The 17,043-nt window shown below is 42.7% G+C and overlaps 1 protein-coding gene across 2 annotated transcripts in view; it reads left to right on the forward strand.

The window, feature by feature from the left end:
- ARHGAP26 (Rho GTPase activating protein 26) overlaps nt 1-17,043 on the forward strand; it is a 475,905-nt gene that overhangs the window by 355,148 nt on the left and 103,714 nt on the right. For both annotated transcript variants that reach the window (XM_052642542.1, XM_052642543.1), the window contains exon 18: nt 14,685-14,844. In XM_052642542.1, coding sequence (XP_052498502.1) covers nt 14,685-14,844 — 160 coding nt within the window. The remainder of the gene's footprint in view (nt 1-14,684; nt 14,845-17,043) is intronic.

Raw genomic sequence — 17,043 nt, forward strand, 5'->3', positions numbered from 1 at the left:
AGCCCACCAGGCTCCTCCCTCCATGGAATTTCCCAGGCAAGAGTACTGGAGTGGGTTGGCATTTCCTTCTCCAGGAGATCTTCCCGACCTAGGGATTAAACCCGAGTCTCGCGCATTATAGGCAGATGCTTTACCATCTGCGCCACCAGGGAAGTCCAGATCCATACAGTAGAATACTATAAACCTTAAATATGTAGAATAGGACAGTGAATGATATGTGAAAAATTCATAGTAGAGCAATAGAAACAGGTTATAAAACTGTGTACATACAGTATGATTCTGGCTTGTATTAAGATACATGTCTGTATCCATGTATGTATGTGTGCCTGGGAAAAGCATAGGGCATAATAGGTCAATCTTAAAAAATTGGGTGAAACTTAGTTATTTCTAATCAGTGGAATTATGAGTGATTTTTATTTTCTTTGTGTTTTACTGCCTTTTTCATTATACCACAATGGATGCTTTTCACTTATAATACCAAAAAAAAAAAAAAAAAAACCAAAAAACAGGCAGGGGAGGGAGTCAAGTCTTAGTTTTTTTCTCCCTGATGATAACACAGAGAGAGAGTAAAGGATAACTATTTTTAAATGGCCACTACACCTGAAAGACATCTAATGACATTTACTGATTCTGTGTTAAGGGAGATAGAAACATTTTATTTTGTAAATTTCACACTCTGCATCTGTGCTGAGGGTCGGGGAGTCATATTTGGGGGTGTGCATGTTTAAGGGAGTGTACATCCAGGTAGGGTTGTGTATGCATACACGTGGGTATATGCACACACGCGCGTGTGTGTGTGCGTTTGTGTGTATGTAGCCAGATGTCATAACCTTGCAGGACCACCATCCTTGCAGGAGGCTCTGAGATCTGTAAATCAAAGATACTGCCTGTGCTGAGCTGACCACTGTGGTTCACAGCCTGACTCATTGGCTCACTCATTTGATGCCCAAGGTGCCCCTACAGGCATCCTGCCTTCAGTGGGTCAGGAGTCTAAAGAACTTACAGTTGCACTGAGGCTTCAGGAGACAGTCACATCTAGAACTGTGCTCTGACTTCTTGAAGCCTCTTGCTATTTGTTTTTTTTTTAAGCACCAATACCAATTCATAGAGAAGACTTGTTTTAGGGAGTTCAAGTGATTTTTTATATATATTTTTTACTTTTATTTAATGAACGCTCTCCTACCTTCTGTGGAATCCTACCTTCCACAGAGTAGCAGGACACCCTGAACCTTGCTACTTCCCCCCGCTCAAGTTTTCCACACATACTTGATCTTTCTAATGGGTTTCTCCTTTGTTTATTTCCTGCCCCTGTTTAATGATTACTTAGCTTTTTACATAGCCCAGCCACATGCTGGCACCTGTCACCAGGATTTTCTCCTTCCACGCGATTTTCTGCTTCCATGTAAATTCTGGGAGGTGGCCTTCTGTTTGCAAGAGTGAGCAGTAGATCTGCTAGTGACATGTTTTCAGAAGAGCCGCTTCCGAACTGGGTTGGGGCCACAGAGGTGGATGGGGTGGGGTGAGCTGCCGAAGCTGCAGGGCGTTGCCATCATTGTGTGGGAAACCATAGGATTGGCAAAGATCCCAGGGCTTCCACTTGGGTTAAACAGCTGTTGACAAAGACTTCGGGATTCCTGCGGAAGAGGAACCAGACTCCTTTAGCATGTAACTTTTAAAGAGGTCTCAGGCAGGCTCTGATGTTTGTGGTTGAAGATAGTTCTTACTTGCCTGTGTGTTTATACATGTGCTTTGGAGTCTCCTCGTCTGTAGACTTACAGACTGCACTCTGATGAACAGGCTCAGCTCACCCATCTTCCCTTTAGGGAGGCTTTCCCTAGTCTACTTAGATTGGTGCTCCTCACTGTTTTTTATCACATGCTCCTGTTTCATATCTTCTTGTCACTTTCACAGTCTGATATTCTTACTAATGTACTATGTACTGTCTTTCCAGTTGGAACAGAATGCCAGTATGTCGGAAACGGGGATCTTGCCATTCTGGCTCCCTGCCTCAGTGCTTAGAAGGAGTTGTGGGCTGTCCTAGTTGTTGAATCATACGTCGTTAGGTATAAGAGGCTGCAGGAGTCCAGGGGAGCTGGAGCTTAGGGTGAGAGCAGAACCACATGACCTGAGGTTAGACAGATAGGCAGGGTCAAACCACATGGGCCACAGTGAGGGGTTTGGTTTTACCTGAGTACCCAATCTTCATTACGTTGATTCATCTTTGCGGGATTACACACATCCAGATTGGTCTGCTGAAGTTACTTCTTGATGGCATTTCTCCTGGGGCTTGGGTGCCACTGTTTCCTCAGAGTGTTTGTTTAGCCTGTGCCACAGTCTCTTCTCGTCTCCACTGCCAGCAGCTTGGCGTTCTTCACCCACCTTTTCCAACAGGCTGGGCAGAACAGGATGACAAGAGCTAAGGTGTTAGGCTTTGATGCTTGCACAATTGGAAGCATTCCAGAAGCTTGTCACTAAACACCTTGACTTCCTCATCAAAAAGTACTGGATTTGGGCTTTGTGAATGATACTCACCAAGAGCCTGAAGGGTGGGGGATTGGGGCCCAGATCTCAACTGCACTGTTTGAGTCATTTGTGTCTCTTCCCAGGCTTATTTGCTGTTCTCTGCCTAGTGATATTGTTAGTTTTCACACACTGGATCTGTAATTCCTGTTTGTCGACACTGTACTTTGTTTTATAATTTGCTTCCAGAGTAGCAGAATTCAGTTTGGTGCTGCCTATGAGGATAAACCAGGTTTTGCCTGGCATGTGAAGTAAGAACTCTCCTGGCATAATTCCCTGGTGAATCTATTTTTGTGATTGAGGCAATAAATGTAACAGAAGTATTGGTGTATTCACTCGTATTCTAACATGCACCACTATATATAAATACATTTTATATGTATAGATAAATAAGATGAGCTGCTATTTCACTTCAGCTTGGACTACATTGACATTTTAGGAGATAACAGTTTAGGTGTAGCAAGAAGCTAGATGGTGGTGTAGAGTTTCAGGAATGGGAGATGTATTAAGATGTATTAATGGAGATGTATTAAGATGTAATTCACTCAGATTTTTTTTCTAATTTTTATGAGTTGTGAAATATATGTTGTTGAATATTTTTTAAAGAATTGTATTCTTTAGCATCAGAAATGTAAACATATATAAAAATGATGTTCTACTCATGTGATTGTTCATGGATGTTAGAGATCTAGGGTTTCATTTTTCATTGATCATAACTGATCTCCAGAACTTTTCCAGGGGGTGTCAGCTCTTGTGTATGAAGAGGCATGAATTTTTCAGGACACCTTGAATAATAATTTTCTCTGTTAATTGCCTATCCACATGTAGTTCATAAGTTCGTTGATAGGCCATGTAGGTTTATAAATTTCAGTCATTTTGGTACGTTGGCCCAGTGTACCAGTAATCCAGCTTTTCCAACCTAAGTCTCATTTGTTTCAGGTTCATGGCAAGGAATGTAATTTTATGTCTGTATCCTTTCTGAGGTGAAAGTACACTCCTTTTCAAAGCTATGCCATTCAGATGGGCTATTTCCTTTGTTTAAAAAATCTTCATGAAAAGAAATAGATTACCCAGTGCAGAAGTGTGTGTCCATGTTTACGTGTATGCATACTTCTTTCTCTCTCTCTCGCTTGCTCTCAATTTGTCAGTTTCTCTCTCAGTAACATTGCCTATACTCCCATCAGTGGATTTGAAATCTTGATTGTACCTCATGAAAGGATTATGGTCAGTTTATAGATGCAATGACAAACTAAAGTGAAAACCTCTGACTGTTCAGTCTTGGAGCCGTTGTTCTTATTGGAGCTAAGCCACATGGAAAAGGGCCAGTCCCTTAACCTTTGATGTAGTTCCTTTTATCCCTGACTTTTCATCTGTAAAATAGATCTAATCATACAGATCTGTTATTTTAATTAATTAAAGGTTGTTAAGATGGTTCAGTTCAATGGGCTTTATAAATGTTTACATGCCTTGTTTAATATTGGTGCTCTTTGTGGGTGACTATTAGCTAGGTAGCAGGTAACTAGCACCTAGAGGCTGTTACGTATTCTAGGTTTCCAGCTTATTGGCTAAACATTCTGATCTTTCATGGACTTGCCTGTAGAGAAGTTGGCAAAAGACTTAGCGTAATGACTAAGGGGAAAATGTGGAATAGCTTCAGAGACCGACCATGTTAACAGACAGATACAAAGTACAGTGCTGACACATTTCAGTTAGTCAAATAAATATGAGAAGTAGCATATTCTGGTGTTTGCCTGTCTCGAACTCATCCTCTCACGGGGCTTCATTATGCTAGTTTGTGCAGCTCTTATATCTCATGGACTAGAGGCATTTAAGTCTTAGTAGTTGAGACCTTTCTGAGTCTACAGAGAAGCATAACTGATTATGTTATCCCTCTGGTCATAATTTTCTCCTGGATTACATTAAAAAAAAAAAAAGAATTTTCTCCTGGAGTATCATCTCGTTGAGTGGGGGATGGGGGGGAAGCTTCAGTGGCCTGAAAAGTCCTCCAAGGTTTCCTGCCCCCAAATCCGTGATCTAACTTCTCCTGATACCTTCTTTGCTGGCTATGCAGCAGGGACACTGGCTTTCACCGGTGCTGCCAGCTGCCTGCATCTGCTCTCTGTTTCCTTGGAGTACTCTTCCCAGAGACCCACATGACTTGCTTCCTTCCCTCCTTCAGGCTGCTAGCACATGCCTCCCTCCCAGTGGCTCCTTCCCTCACCACCATGCCTCAAACTGCAGACAGCCCCCCGGTGCTCTCTTTCCACTGTAGATTTTATTTGGTTATTGTCTGTTTGACCACAAAAGAATATACGCTTTTAAAGCAGGGAATTTATGGGTTGGATCATCCGTCTTCTTCATGGCCTTATCCCTAGCACTTAAAGCAGTCCCTTGTGCATGATAGGCAGTGGAAGGTCCTAAGGCAGTTTCTCCAGGGCCTGCCTTTTGGGACAGTGCTCACCTAAAGGTGGCAGGTGAACCACTGAAGGAAACATCACCATCAGCAGAGACTGATCTGTTCACAGTGCTTGGTGGCATCAGGTTGGCACACACAGGAGCATCTAATATGCCTCCTCTGTGCTCCGGCATCTCTCTCCAGACTGGAGAACATAAGCCTCAAAATAAGTCAGTCAGTGATAATGTGAAAGGACTTTAAAAACTGTAAAATGCTTTGAAAATGATAACAACACTGAACTTGAGAATGGATTATTATATAATTTGAAATGGTTAAGTAATTTTCCAGGAAGCAGGGTTCCCTGGGCCAGCTTCTCTGCAGGTCTTTCTGTATGACAGTGCTATGCTTCCTCATCTGGGCCTGTGGACTGGGTCCAAGAATACAGCTGCAGGCCAGAGGCTCATCTAGCCAGGGCCAGAGAGGGGAAGCCCACCCATTAACCCCTAGACTGAAGGGATATGCCTTCCATCTGCACAGAACTATTTGGATACCAAGTAGCTGAGACATTCTACTTGCAGGGCAAGTAGAATGCAGGTTAGCCTATTGTTAGTCTCTAAATGACAGTGACTAATTAGGAAAAGTAGACAGCTTAGCAGAAAAAGTATAATTCTTGTTGTTAATGAAACTTGGCCTATTCTAGAGGGGGCCAGTAATTCCCATGACCCAGATTAGTTTTCTCCCAGAAGAGAAGCCTAGGGATTTTATACTGTTGATGGGCAGAGATGAACCTAATATTCTTGTTTGCTTTCAAAACATCTGTTTAAAAATAATCTGGTTCTCCTTTTACCCATGTTCTCTTTAAGGCTAGGCTATGTAGAAAAGAAGAGAGGCCAGTGAGATAAAAATGACAGACCATATACTGTATATATTATATCTCATACACACATACACACCCGCATTGCATTGTGCCAGAGAGCATTTAGTAGCAGTAGCTCTGGACTGCAGACTGCCTGGCATCAAATTCCCACCATATGACTTATTCAGTATGTGGTGGTATTGTTTAGTTGCTGAGTCGTGTCCTACTCTTTGTGACCCCATGGACTATAACCCATCAGGCTTCTCTGTCCGTGGGGTTTCCCAGGCAAGAATACTGGAGTGGGTTGCCATTTCCTTCTCCAGGGGATGTTCCTGACCTAGGGATCACATCTATGTCTCCTGCACTGGAAGGTGGGTGCTTTACCACTGAGCCACCAGTATGTGGTAGCCCCCAGTATGTGACCTTAGACAAATTTCTGGATTTTCTGAGCCTTAGCTTCTTCATGTGGGGGCAGTAATGGAACTTACCTCATAGGGTTATTGTCAAGATAAAATGAGTTAATCAATGGAGTGCTTAATACTTGTCTCACAGTAAGTGCTTGGTCAGTGTCAGTAGCTGTTATTGTTGATGATAATCTTAATAATCTAAGGCAGGCAGGAAATAATGAAATTGCAGAACGGGATAAGAAAAGGCAAAGTGAGATTTTTTTTTCCCCACAGGAGACACTGTCCTAGAAGGTTTAAGTGTATTGAAAAGAGCCTGATATAACATTGTGAACTCATGCTGTATTTTATAGTGCATATTAGAGCAGTCATGTAATAATGGTAATTATACCCTACGAGTATTTTATGGCCTTTGTACCTTCCAGATTAGCACTGTGGCCAAGGAGAGCCACTGGTTTGTTACATGCTGTCAGTGTTGCAGTAAGCTGCTCTGGCCACTCCCCTGACTGCTGTCCCCCCTTGGCAAAGGTAGCAAGACATTAGTAGATTACATGACAGCTTAAACCAGGCATTTAGGGAGTTGGTGATGGACAGGGAGGCCTGGCGTGCTGTGGTTCATGAGGTCGCAAGGAGTCAGACACGGCTGAGCAACTGAATTTAATTTAATTTAATTAGTGCAACTGAGCCTTGATAACCTCAAAGGAAGGTGACCTCCTAAAGCATGCATGTGTTCCTTTTTCCCCCAACGCCTAATACAGGCAAACTCTGTGCTAAGCCCTGGCGATGGAGCAATAAGGGAGGATAATGCCATCCCAGTTTTCTTGGAACTTCTAGTAAGTGGAGGAGACAGACAGTGATAATTCCATGAATAATGACATAATTCACTAAGTGCTAGGAAGGAGAATTGCAGAATTAAGAGTTGTAATGAGGTATCTGACCGGGCTTGGGGTATCCAGGAGAGACTCTTTGGGAAAAGAGAATGATGAGTTAGAAGAGAGCCAGATCAAGAGGGACTGCAGAGCTTCCCTGATCGGGGGATAGGCATTAGAAAGGAAGGCACCCAGGCCTAACTAGAGTTTTAGCCCAGGGATCCGTGAGCTAAGGGAGAGATGATGGAGGAAGGTCTAGATCAGGCAGGATCTTGAAGGCCAAGGGTTTTCAACTTGAAATTTAAAACAGAAACCTTTGGTGGATTTTAAATAGGTAGTGGAATTGGATTGGAGGAGACCAGAGTAGAAATAGAGTTGGTTGCACACTCAGATTTTGGAACAGTCTCCACTTTAGACTGCAGGCTACATGCCAAAAGGTACAGTGACTTTTTAAAATTCATCCGAATCCCTTTTCCTTTTCTCTAAAGAATTTTCAGCACCAAATGGGCCTCTGTAATTGGGCATTAAAGTTGACATATATTAAAAGTGAAAGTGAAAGTCAATCAGTTGTGTCCAATTCTTTGCAACCCCATAGACTATACAGTCCATGGAATTCTCTAGGCCAGAATACTGGAGTGGGTAGCCTTTCCCTTCTCCAGTGGATCTTCCTGATCCAGGAATCAAACCAGGGTCTCCTGCATTGCAGCCGGATTCTTTACCAACTGAGGTACCAGGGAAGCCCTGATGTGTGTCATATTGGTCAATATTTACCATCTTAGCAGTGATGCTTACCCATCTGAAATATAGATTATACATTTCACTGAAAGTAGAGAAGACATCGTTGCTATTCACAGAACTTTTGGATGAAAGCAGAGCAGCCTGCAGGGATGCATGTACAGCCATAATTGTCTTGGGGGTGGGGAGGGGCTGCTTTGGAAACCATCCATTTAGCCATTCCTCCTTTTTTCCTTTTAATTCATTCTTCTCTCTCAAAGTGTTCACTCTTTTGATCTGACTCTGCCCGCCAACTACAAATGGAATGCTATCAGGTATGAGGGGCATTTTGCCACTTTCATGTTTTTGTGAAGCATGAAGCCATTTTCACTGCAAGACGGGAGTAGAAGTGGTGTTTAGTCCCATAGCACTGTCATAGGCTCTTCTCCTTTTTCTTCCTCTCTCTTGCTTTTTTCCCACTTCTTCCAGTTTAGTAATTTGGGTGGTAAATCAAGGGAGAAGCTTTTATTTTTTTTCTCTGTTGTAACCATTGCTTTTTCTCCCACATGCTGCAGCCTCAATATATTCATTTGTGGTTGGATTTTCTGAGTGGGAAAAAGAAGAGTGTCTTTTAGCCTAGCTGAACTGACCCTTACTTGTGTGGGCACAGCAGAGTGCTGACGTGAAGATGATGGGCTCTGCAGCCACCTTGAGTTCCTTTCCTGGTTCTGTCCTTCATTAAAGTGCGACCTCAAGCAAATTACTTAACTTTTCAGTGCTTCAGTTTCCTCATCTATAAAATGACAGTGATAGTCTTACCTACTTGTCTTAAGGCTTTCTCTTGAAGATTGCACTGTAAAAGTGTCCATCATAAACCCTTAGTGTTTCAAAGTTTCAAATCTGGCTTCTCACTGGATAGCCATTCCCAGAGAGATGTTAAATATGGTTGGTGAACATGACCCCAGTCAGTACATGGAAAAGTTTATTTTAAACTCTCATTCTGGTGCCAGCCATCGGTACAGCCCAGCAAAGCTGTATTTATGGCTCTGATGGGTTTCCTTGGCAGAGGCCTCCTGAGCACCATCCAGACTGTTCCTGTCTCACTAAGTTCAGGTGGTATCCAGGCATCATGCACACACAGTCTGAATTAGTAGAAAATGCATGGCCAGTGGTGGTGGGGATTCCCCTCACCATTTCCCCACTCCGTACTAAAGATGAATTTTAAGCTGGTAGAAGGAACCACAGTGACAACCCTAGAAACTTAACTTGCCTTGGGGGACCACAAAAAATGTATAGTTCTAGCAACTTCATTTCTGGCTACTCCTTCTTGGCCCCAGGGCATGGAGCTTCTCTAACCCTGAGAGGATGGTAGAGAAATAAGTGATATTTATTGCAGTTTGAGTGCCCACTCACACAATGACTTTCCTAATTGGTAACCTGAGGCCTTCCCAGTCCCTGCCTGTGTGCTGCAGGGGACTCACTTCAAGATCCAGATCCAGCTCACAGTCCTGAGATGCTCATGAGAAGGGAAGCAGTCAGTGTAGAAATGTTCCATGGATTGGTTGTGAACATAATCACTTAGAGGAGAGAGTTCTGTGTGCCCTTCTGTCAGAGGTGTGTCTAGAGCTGGCCTTGCAGACAGGTGAGCTTTGGATGGTTAGGGGAGGACTTGCCAGGCAGGCCTAACCCTTGGAAGGCCTGAGTGTGGTGAGTTTTGCTATAGTTTCCAATGAGGCTCTGAACCTGTCATGCCCAGAGTTGCTTATAGGGAAATAATAGAAATTAAGTCACAATATATTTTGAATTTATTTGTAGATTTGAAGTATATCATAATTTTTTTTAAAGTAGAAATGAAAAGAACAAAGAATAACCAGAAGAAAAAATTAGCCCTTGAAATACAGGTGGAAGAGACAGGTTCCTTGCCCCAGGTAGAAGCAGGCCACTAGAGATTCCTGAACGTGACACCAGGTGACACCACCAACTTACAGTGTGACTTTAAATTGGCACTTGCTGCTGCTTCCACATTGTCATCACCACTGTCTTGACTGCCCCTGTGGACAATACCAGCTGTCATTTATTAAGCCATTGTTTCAGTCCAAGAGGTCAGTTCACCTAGTTTTACTTTATCGGCCTTAAAGAGTCGGGCGTGACTGAGTGACTGAACAGTGACAAACTTTATGAAGCAGATGTTGTTGCTCATGTTTGACAGGTGAAGAAAGGGGTTTAGAGAAGCCAGGCGACCTGCCTACTCTCATCCTGCTGGGACTCTCTGTCTGACTCCACCCCCTGTACCATACTGTCTCCCTTAGCCTTTATTTCTGTGTATTTACAAATTGGACGTGATATTTGTACTCTTTACCTGTAGAAGGAAGCTTTTCAAACTGTAAGTCATGACACATTAGTGAGTTGTGAAATTGATTTAGTAGATAGAAAAATGAGTAGAATCAAAACTAACAGAAGTTATCACACTATTTCTGAGACTTGTGTTTCTGATATGCATGTGTGTATGTGTGTGTACCTCTCTCTGTGTGTATATATATGTATGTATGTGCTAGTGAAATGTTACATGGGGAAATCTATTTCCTACCACGGGTCCTTGTCAGAAGGTTTGAGAGCTACTGTTCTAGACATATTATATGAAGTTCAAGCAAACATAAAAACATGTTGCAGAGCTCCTTGTAAACTCTAAAACACCTTACAAGTCTAAGTTATCATTTCTTAACACTGGAAGCTGAAGCAAACAAACAAAGCAAGGCAGATAGTGTTGCTGTGCTGGAACCTCCACCCATCCGGTCCATTGCAGATAGTGCTGCTTTGCCAACATATTGTGTCCTATGGAGCCAGGTTGCAGCTTGCATACTCCATGACACAGCACTGCAGGCCTCCAGATGAAACCTGTTTGCAAACCTAGCAACAGGCTTAGGTATTGTTGGTACATCAGGACCAGTCTGTAGTTATAAAGTACTACTCAGCACTTCCAGAGCTCCGGCTCTCATTTAAACGCTAGAAAAACAGATGTGATCCTTAAGACAGCATGGGCGTCTCTGCATTTCTGGCCCCAAAATAGTTGGCTCCTATTTCTCTCCTCCTCATGCTCCCCATCACCATCTTCATCTGGAAGTAATCTTCTGCCTCTCAAAAGATGTCAGACCAATCCAGAGCCCTCATCCATTTTCCCTGGCAGCAAATGTAGCAAGAGGCCCCTTTGCCATTGCCATGTTCCTTGGAACGTGCTCTTTCCTCATTAACCATAATTCCTGAGGGAACTACAGGGAACATGGGGTGTTGACCCCCACCAACTGCCCTGAAGTCACGTCCCTCAGGAGATAGATGCCCTGTTTCTCAGCCGTTGTGGCAAACTCTTATGGGTCACAAAAGGAAGCAGGCCTTTCCCAGGTTAAAAGCACATGTGGAGCTGTTTCTCTTCTGCCTGCAAAGGAAGTCTGTAGAACTGGCAGTAATGTAAGAAGGCTCACAGAGGAGTCCCTGTGGGCCTAGGCAAGGCCTATCAAAGACTCCCGTGGTGGGGTGTGCAGTCATGCCCAAGAGACTTTTGTGTGTGGATTTTAAGTCAAGACTCAATGTAACATTCTGGGCTGTGAGGAAGAGCTCAAGCACCTCAGTTACCAGCCCAGAAAGCAAGTTCTCCATATTTTATAGACCTCACTAATGAATGAGTCCCGTGGCCTCAACTAGACCAGGCTCCCCAGCACTCTGCCAGCCTGCCTCCCACACACAGGTAAATGCATCAGGCTGTAATGGATGGCTGGTGCCAGCAAGAGGCTGAGGTCTGTGCCTTTCTTTCTGGAATGCAAAGTGATCTCCAGCCATTAATAATTCATTCTTGAGTAATGAACATAGCTATACCAAGTTGTGAGCAGTAATAATCAAATGATAGATCAATTTGTTGCTTCAGTGTACCAGAAGATAATGGTAGGTAGTCGTAAAAGGTGCAGCCTGTTTCCCCAAAAGTTTATGAGTTACATCAGTGTGTTGTAAGTTCTAGAATAAAATGGATCGTTAAAAAAGAAATGAATTATGTTAGGTAGCCTCAAGCTTATTTATATTCACAAATGCTTATTCACAGTTACCATACTTTTTTTCCAAATGCCTTTGGGTCACTGGGGTCTACAAATCAGAGTAACTGTTGCTCATTAATTAAATCTAAGCAGTGGAACACAGTTCTAGACTTTGAAAAGTTGAGATACATTCCCCCAAAATCATCAGTAATAGTTTGAGGTTTTCCAAGTAAGTAGCTAGGTTGTGAATAGTTGTTTAATGTCTACTCAGAAACTCCCATCATCTTTTAACACCACAGAGAACATTTGTTGTGTTTCTCCTGAGCCAGGCACTGCTCTCAGCACTGGTGTTACCAACTAAAATAAAAACAGTCTCTATCCTAAGGCAACAGTTGAAACACTAATAACTTGTAATAAATCCAGGGCCAACACGCCTGCCTTCATCAAGTGGTGGAGGATTGGGAAGAGACTAGTCAGAGACTTTGGAAAGAAAGGGCACCATTGGAACTGTGCCTTGCAGATCAGCAGTTTGCCAAGCAAAGAAAGGAAGGTTAAGAGGACATTCCAGGGCGAGGATTGACAAAGGCAGATAGATATGAAAGTAGACAGAAGATGGGTAGTGAATGATTAATAGAATCATCATCACTGCATTTCCCACCTTATATCCATTTAATCTTCATAGCAACCTCATGAAGTAGATTAGAAATGAAACTCACCCTGTTTTTAAAAGATGAGGAATCCAAAGCTTAAACATTAAGTCCCTTTTCCCAGGACCAGATCTGGGAGGAGGCAGAAGGCTTAGAAGTGAGTTGGAAAAAGCTGTGGTAGGTTATAGGAGTTTGACATGAGAAACAATGGAGCCCATCAACGGTTTATAGTCACCATTATCAGGACATTCCAACCGTGGAAGCATTCCTGAACATACACTGTGTCATACACATACACTGTGTCACTGTGTTCTCTCCCAGCGACCAAGCGAGGCGTGAAGCCATTGTAGTTTTCAACAGAGGACTGACTTGAGTGGCGCTGAATTGGCAGACAGAAGCTGGTGGGGGCAAGCGGGACGCAGCTGAACCCAGAGAGTCTAGTCTGAGAGCCCTGTTAAGACGCAGTTGCTTTAGCCAGATGCCCTGTTGAGAAGCGTGATGGTGAAAGTGATCATTATCCAAACCCTATATTTTTATATTGGTCTACAATTTAAAAGTGCTTTCATATATAAATAGCTTGTTGATTCATATACACAAGGGACTTTTGTGACAAGAGGGTAAGTCTACTGACTTGGCTCATTTGGCAGGGGAAATATAAGAGCATGGAATTCACTTCCTGCACAAAGGAGCTGATGTTGAAAGTAGTGGTGTTACAAGCAACTTGTAAATATGCAGACATGGTGATTCTAACTGAGACTCAGAACCAAATCATTTCCCCTTCGCCAGGTAAAACCTTAACTATCTGCTTTAACACTTTCAGACTAGAAACCTGATACAGTTCTAGGTAGAATGGAAAACTCTAAGTAATATCCGGAAATTCAGCTAGATCTCAGGAAATGAAAATAGTCTTATGTAGACCAGAAATAGGACAAAGCATCAGTGGCAGATGCTACAGGTGTTGCTTAGCAATAAAAAAAGCAAATTCCCTTCTTTATTGGGCTGTTCCACAGTCAGGCTTCACAGATGTAACGATTTCTTTCAGAGGAGGAGTTTTTTATGAAATTAGACTTTTAGCCCTAGAAAATGAAAGAAAAATACGTTTCTGGTGATAAAATCAGTTAATATAGTATTCAGTAAAGGCTCAGTTTCAAAACCAGTACTTAAAGCAGTCAAATCTCTTTTTTCTCCTACAAAATAGAAGTATCCAAGAGAAACAGTGCAAACATTTATAGAATTGTATGAAAAAAAAAAAAAAAACCTCTGTATAAATAGCACTAAATGCTAGGGAGGTATGTCTGTGCAAACTGCCACCACTGCCCAATTTCTCTCTAGTTTCTAGTAATGAATAGTTTCCTTCTTCCAACAGGTGATTTAGGGAAGCCCCTAATATTTTCTTAACAATATTGAATGGCCTTGACTTCTAACTTAACTTGTTGTCAATAGATAACTTTGTATATTTTTATACATGGGGCTAGCAAATGAACAATGAAGTTTTATGACTAGGTCATGGTGACCTGGGTGTGGATTTCAGATATATGTTTTGATTAGTTGGTTATACAAAAATATGCATATGTGTTTAGAAGCTTACTCAGACCTGATATTCCTGGCCCTGCATATTTCTTGGATTTTGAGTATAAGTGATAATGTAAACAGCTATATATGTGGATGTGTTTTTATTTCTGTTCATGCCGCGAGTCTGGCTTAATACAAGCCACGTGTCTGATGTGATGGGACTTAAATGCTTTGAGCCTAAAGTGCTGAATTTCCTGACAGATCTACTCATTTGAAAAAATTAGATCTATTTTGGGCTGTGTTTGCAAATGTATTAAAGCCGTCAGGAGTTTTTATATTTGCACTAGAGAAAATGCTAATGATCACAGTGGTTTAAGCAGCAGCCAAGGATAAAAGTTGTAACTAAGAGGGATTACCAGTTAACCTGGAGTTGCAGAACAAGGATTCAAATGTGCAAAGGTTCATATTTTGGAAGGCAAGCCATTTTGGTTGGTTGGTTGTTGGTTTCTTTTAGGCAAAATGGGAATTGTAAAGGGTGGCATATCATGAAATAGCAAAATAGGCTAACACTGGAGATTTCTGAAACTTTGGTAGATGAAACTATGAGTAAAAAAGTCTCTCTTTGGACTCCAGACTCCTAGGTCTGGCTCTTACCAGAGGAGGTGTCTGAAGATGAGATGGGTATAGGAAGTCAGTTGTCTGTCATTTTATTTCTCTCATTTGTGCCATTTCTTTTGCTTCCTCTCAGTGTTGCTAACAACCACAAGCAGAATTTGATGACAGTGGCAAACCTCGGCGTGGTGTTTGGACCCACCCTGCTGCGTCCTCAGGAAGAAACTGTAGCAGCCATAATGGATATCAAGTTTCAGAACATAGTCGTTGAGATCCTAATAGAAAATCATGAAAAGGTAATATATTGTTTGTCATTGCAAGTGGAGAATTTATCTGGGGAGAGCTGAGTTAGAACTGGCCTACAGGGTTGACTCAGGTTTGCGTTGCTGGTGGCTCTTACGCTGTGGCGACACTGACGGAGTTGCTGATGGTGGTGGTGATAGTCATCTTGGGATGGCAGCAGTGACTACGGTGGTGGTTGTGGTGGTGGTAGCAGTGGGCAACATAATGAGCATTTCTTTTGTAATAGGAACTGCGCTAAGCACTTTATATATGTTGTCCTTTTAACCTCACAACTATCTGATGAAGGAGGTACTACTTCATGGCTTGTAGCCATTTTTTTACTTTTTTTTTCCTATGAATTTTTGAGTTTTTAAATATTAGGGATAGTAAATGATTTTCATGTGCATTGCAAATATTTTTCCTAATATAGTTTCCTTATAATTTTATAAATGCTGTATTGTTTTACACTGTGTATGTGGGTGGGTGCATGCTCAGTTTTTTTCCTTTAGGGCACTGAAGTTTCTAGTCTGTCTTAAGAGGGTTGCCCTCACCCCCGCCTAATGATGTATGTCAACACAGCTGCCCTTAAAAACTGGGCTGCGGGGACAGAAAGCAGCATGCACCCATCAGTCCCACCTCAGTTTCTGGTAGCAAATCCCTATGAATCTTCTCAGCATCTGCAAGGCCCCCTAGGGCACCATTTGACAGTCCAAAGTGCTGAGATATAATGAAATCCTAAATAAAAACTTTACCTAGAATGGTGAATTAATTGTGCTAGATTACCTGCCAAGTGAATCTAGCATCTGACCACTAACCACCTGCACTGACGACACAATACCGTAAGCCATCTTCAGCTCTTGTCTGGGTTTATACAGGAACCTCCTAATTTGTTTCCTTGCCTCCACCATTGGCCTGTCTGTTCTGATGTCAGCCACCAGAATGAGATGTTTTTAGTGTTAGATCACATCATGTCAGTTGTCTGCTAAGAACTGTCCAGTGTCTTCACATTTCAGAGTGAAACTCAGAGCTCTTACAGGAGCCTGGAATGTCCTCCACGGCCTCTGCTCTCCCCTCTGCTACTTGCCTCATGTCATCTCCTGCAGCCCTCTCCTCCAGCTCCTGCCTACAGCCACTTTGACCGCCTCACTGTTCCTTGCCCACGGCACACACTCACACCTCAAGGCCTCTGTGACTGCTGTTTGTGGTGCCTGGAACACTCTTCCTCCTTCAAGCCTGAGTGAGGCCCACCCATATCTCTCTATGTGAAACTGTGGACAGCCCCAACTCCAGCACTCCCCCTGCCCCTGAGGGTGCTTTCTCTCTCTCCACAGCACTTAGCACTTTCTAGTATACTGTATATAATTTACTTGTAGATTACATCTGTTGCCTTTCTCACCTCTTCTAGAACATATGTATCATGAAAGCAGACAAATTTGGGCCGTTTTGTTCCCATAGTTCTTCAGTGTGTGCTTAGTACATGCATGTTGGGTGAATGGATGGTAGCTGGCCTCCAGACTGGCTCCCGGTGACCCTTGTTGCCTGGTATTCAGCCCCTTGTGTGTTCTCATCCAACTGTGAATAAGGGATCAATACTGATCCCAGTGTGATCAGTAGGAATTGATAATGAGAAACTGTGACGGTAATGGACTTGACTTTGGAGACCAGTCCTGAGACCTGGTAGCATTTGCCGTGGTCTGGATTTTCTCACTCTGGGGGAAGCAAGCCACATGTTGTAAGGATGATCACACAGCCCAGTGGGGAGAAAGTGAGGCTGCCTGCCAACAGCCAGACCAGCATGCCAGCCATGTGAGTCTGTTATTTTGGAAATGACCCCTGGTCATGCTTTCATATGATGTGGCCCCAACTAACACCTTTAGTACAGCCTCATAAGAGACCACTGAGCTAAGCCTCTCCTGAATTCCTGACCCATTGAAAGTGGGAGAGATATTAAATATTTTAAGCCACTAAGTTGGGGGGAGGGGTAAGTTATTACGCAGCATTAGTAACTACTAAAGAACCTCTGAATATAGACTTTCACGGAGTAATTGAGGTATCCTGGAAAATTGTGTAGACAACATAGCTTTTTTCTTACATGGTTAATAAAAAGATCTGAGGTCAGATAATTTCCTTGAAGAAATTATCTTCTCTCTGTCTCAACCTTTGGACTTTGTCCAGCCAACTTCCTTCATATATAGTAAGTCAGGTATAGATGA

The sequence above is a fragment of the Budorcas taxicolor genome, chromosome 7 (assembly GCF_023091745.1).
Source record: "Budorcas taxicolor isolate Tak-1 chromosome 7, Takin1.1, whole genome shotgun sequence".
Taxonomy (NCBI): Eukaryota; Metazoa; Chordata; class Mammalia; order Artiodactyla; family Bovidae; genus Budorcas; species Budorcas taxicolor.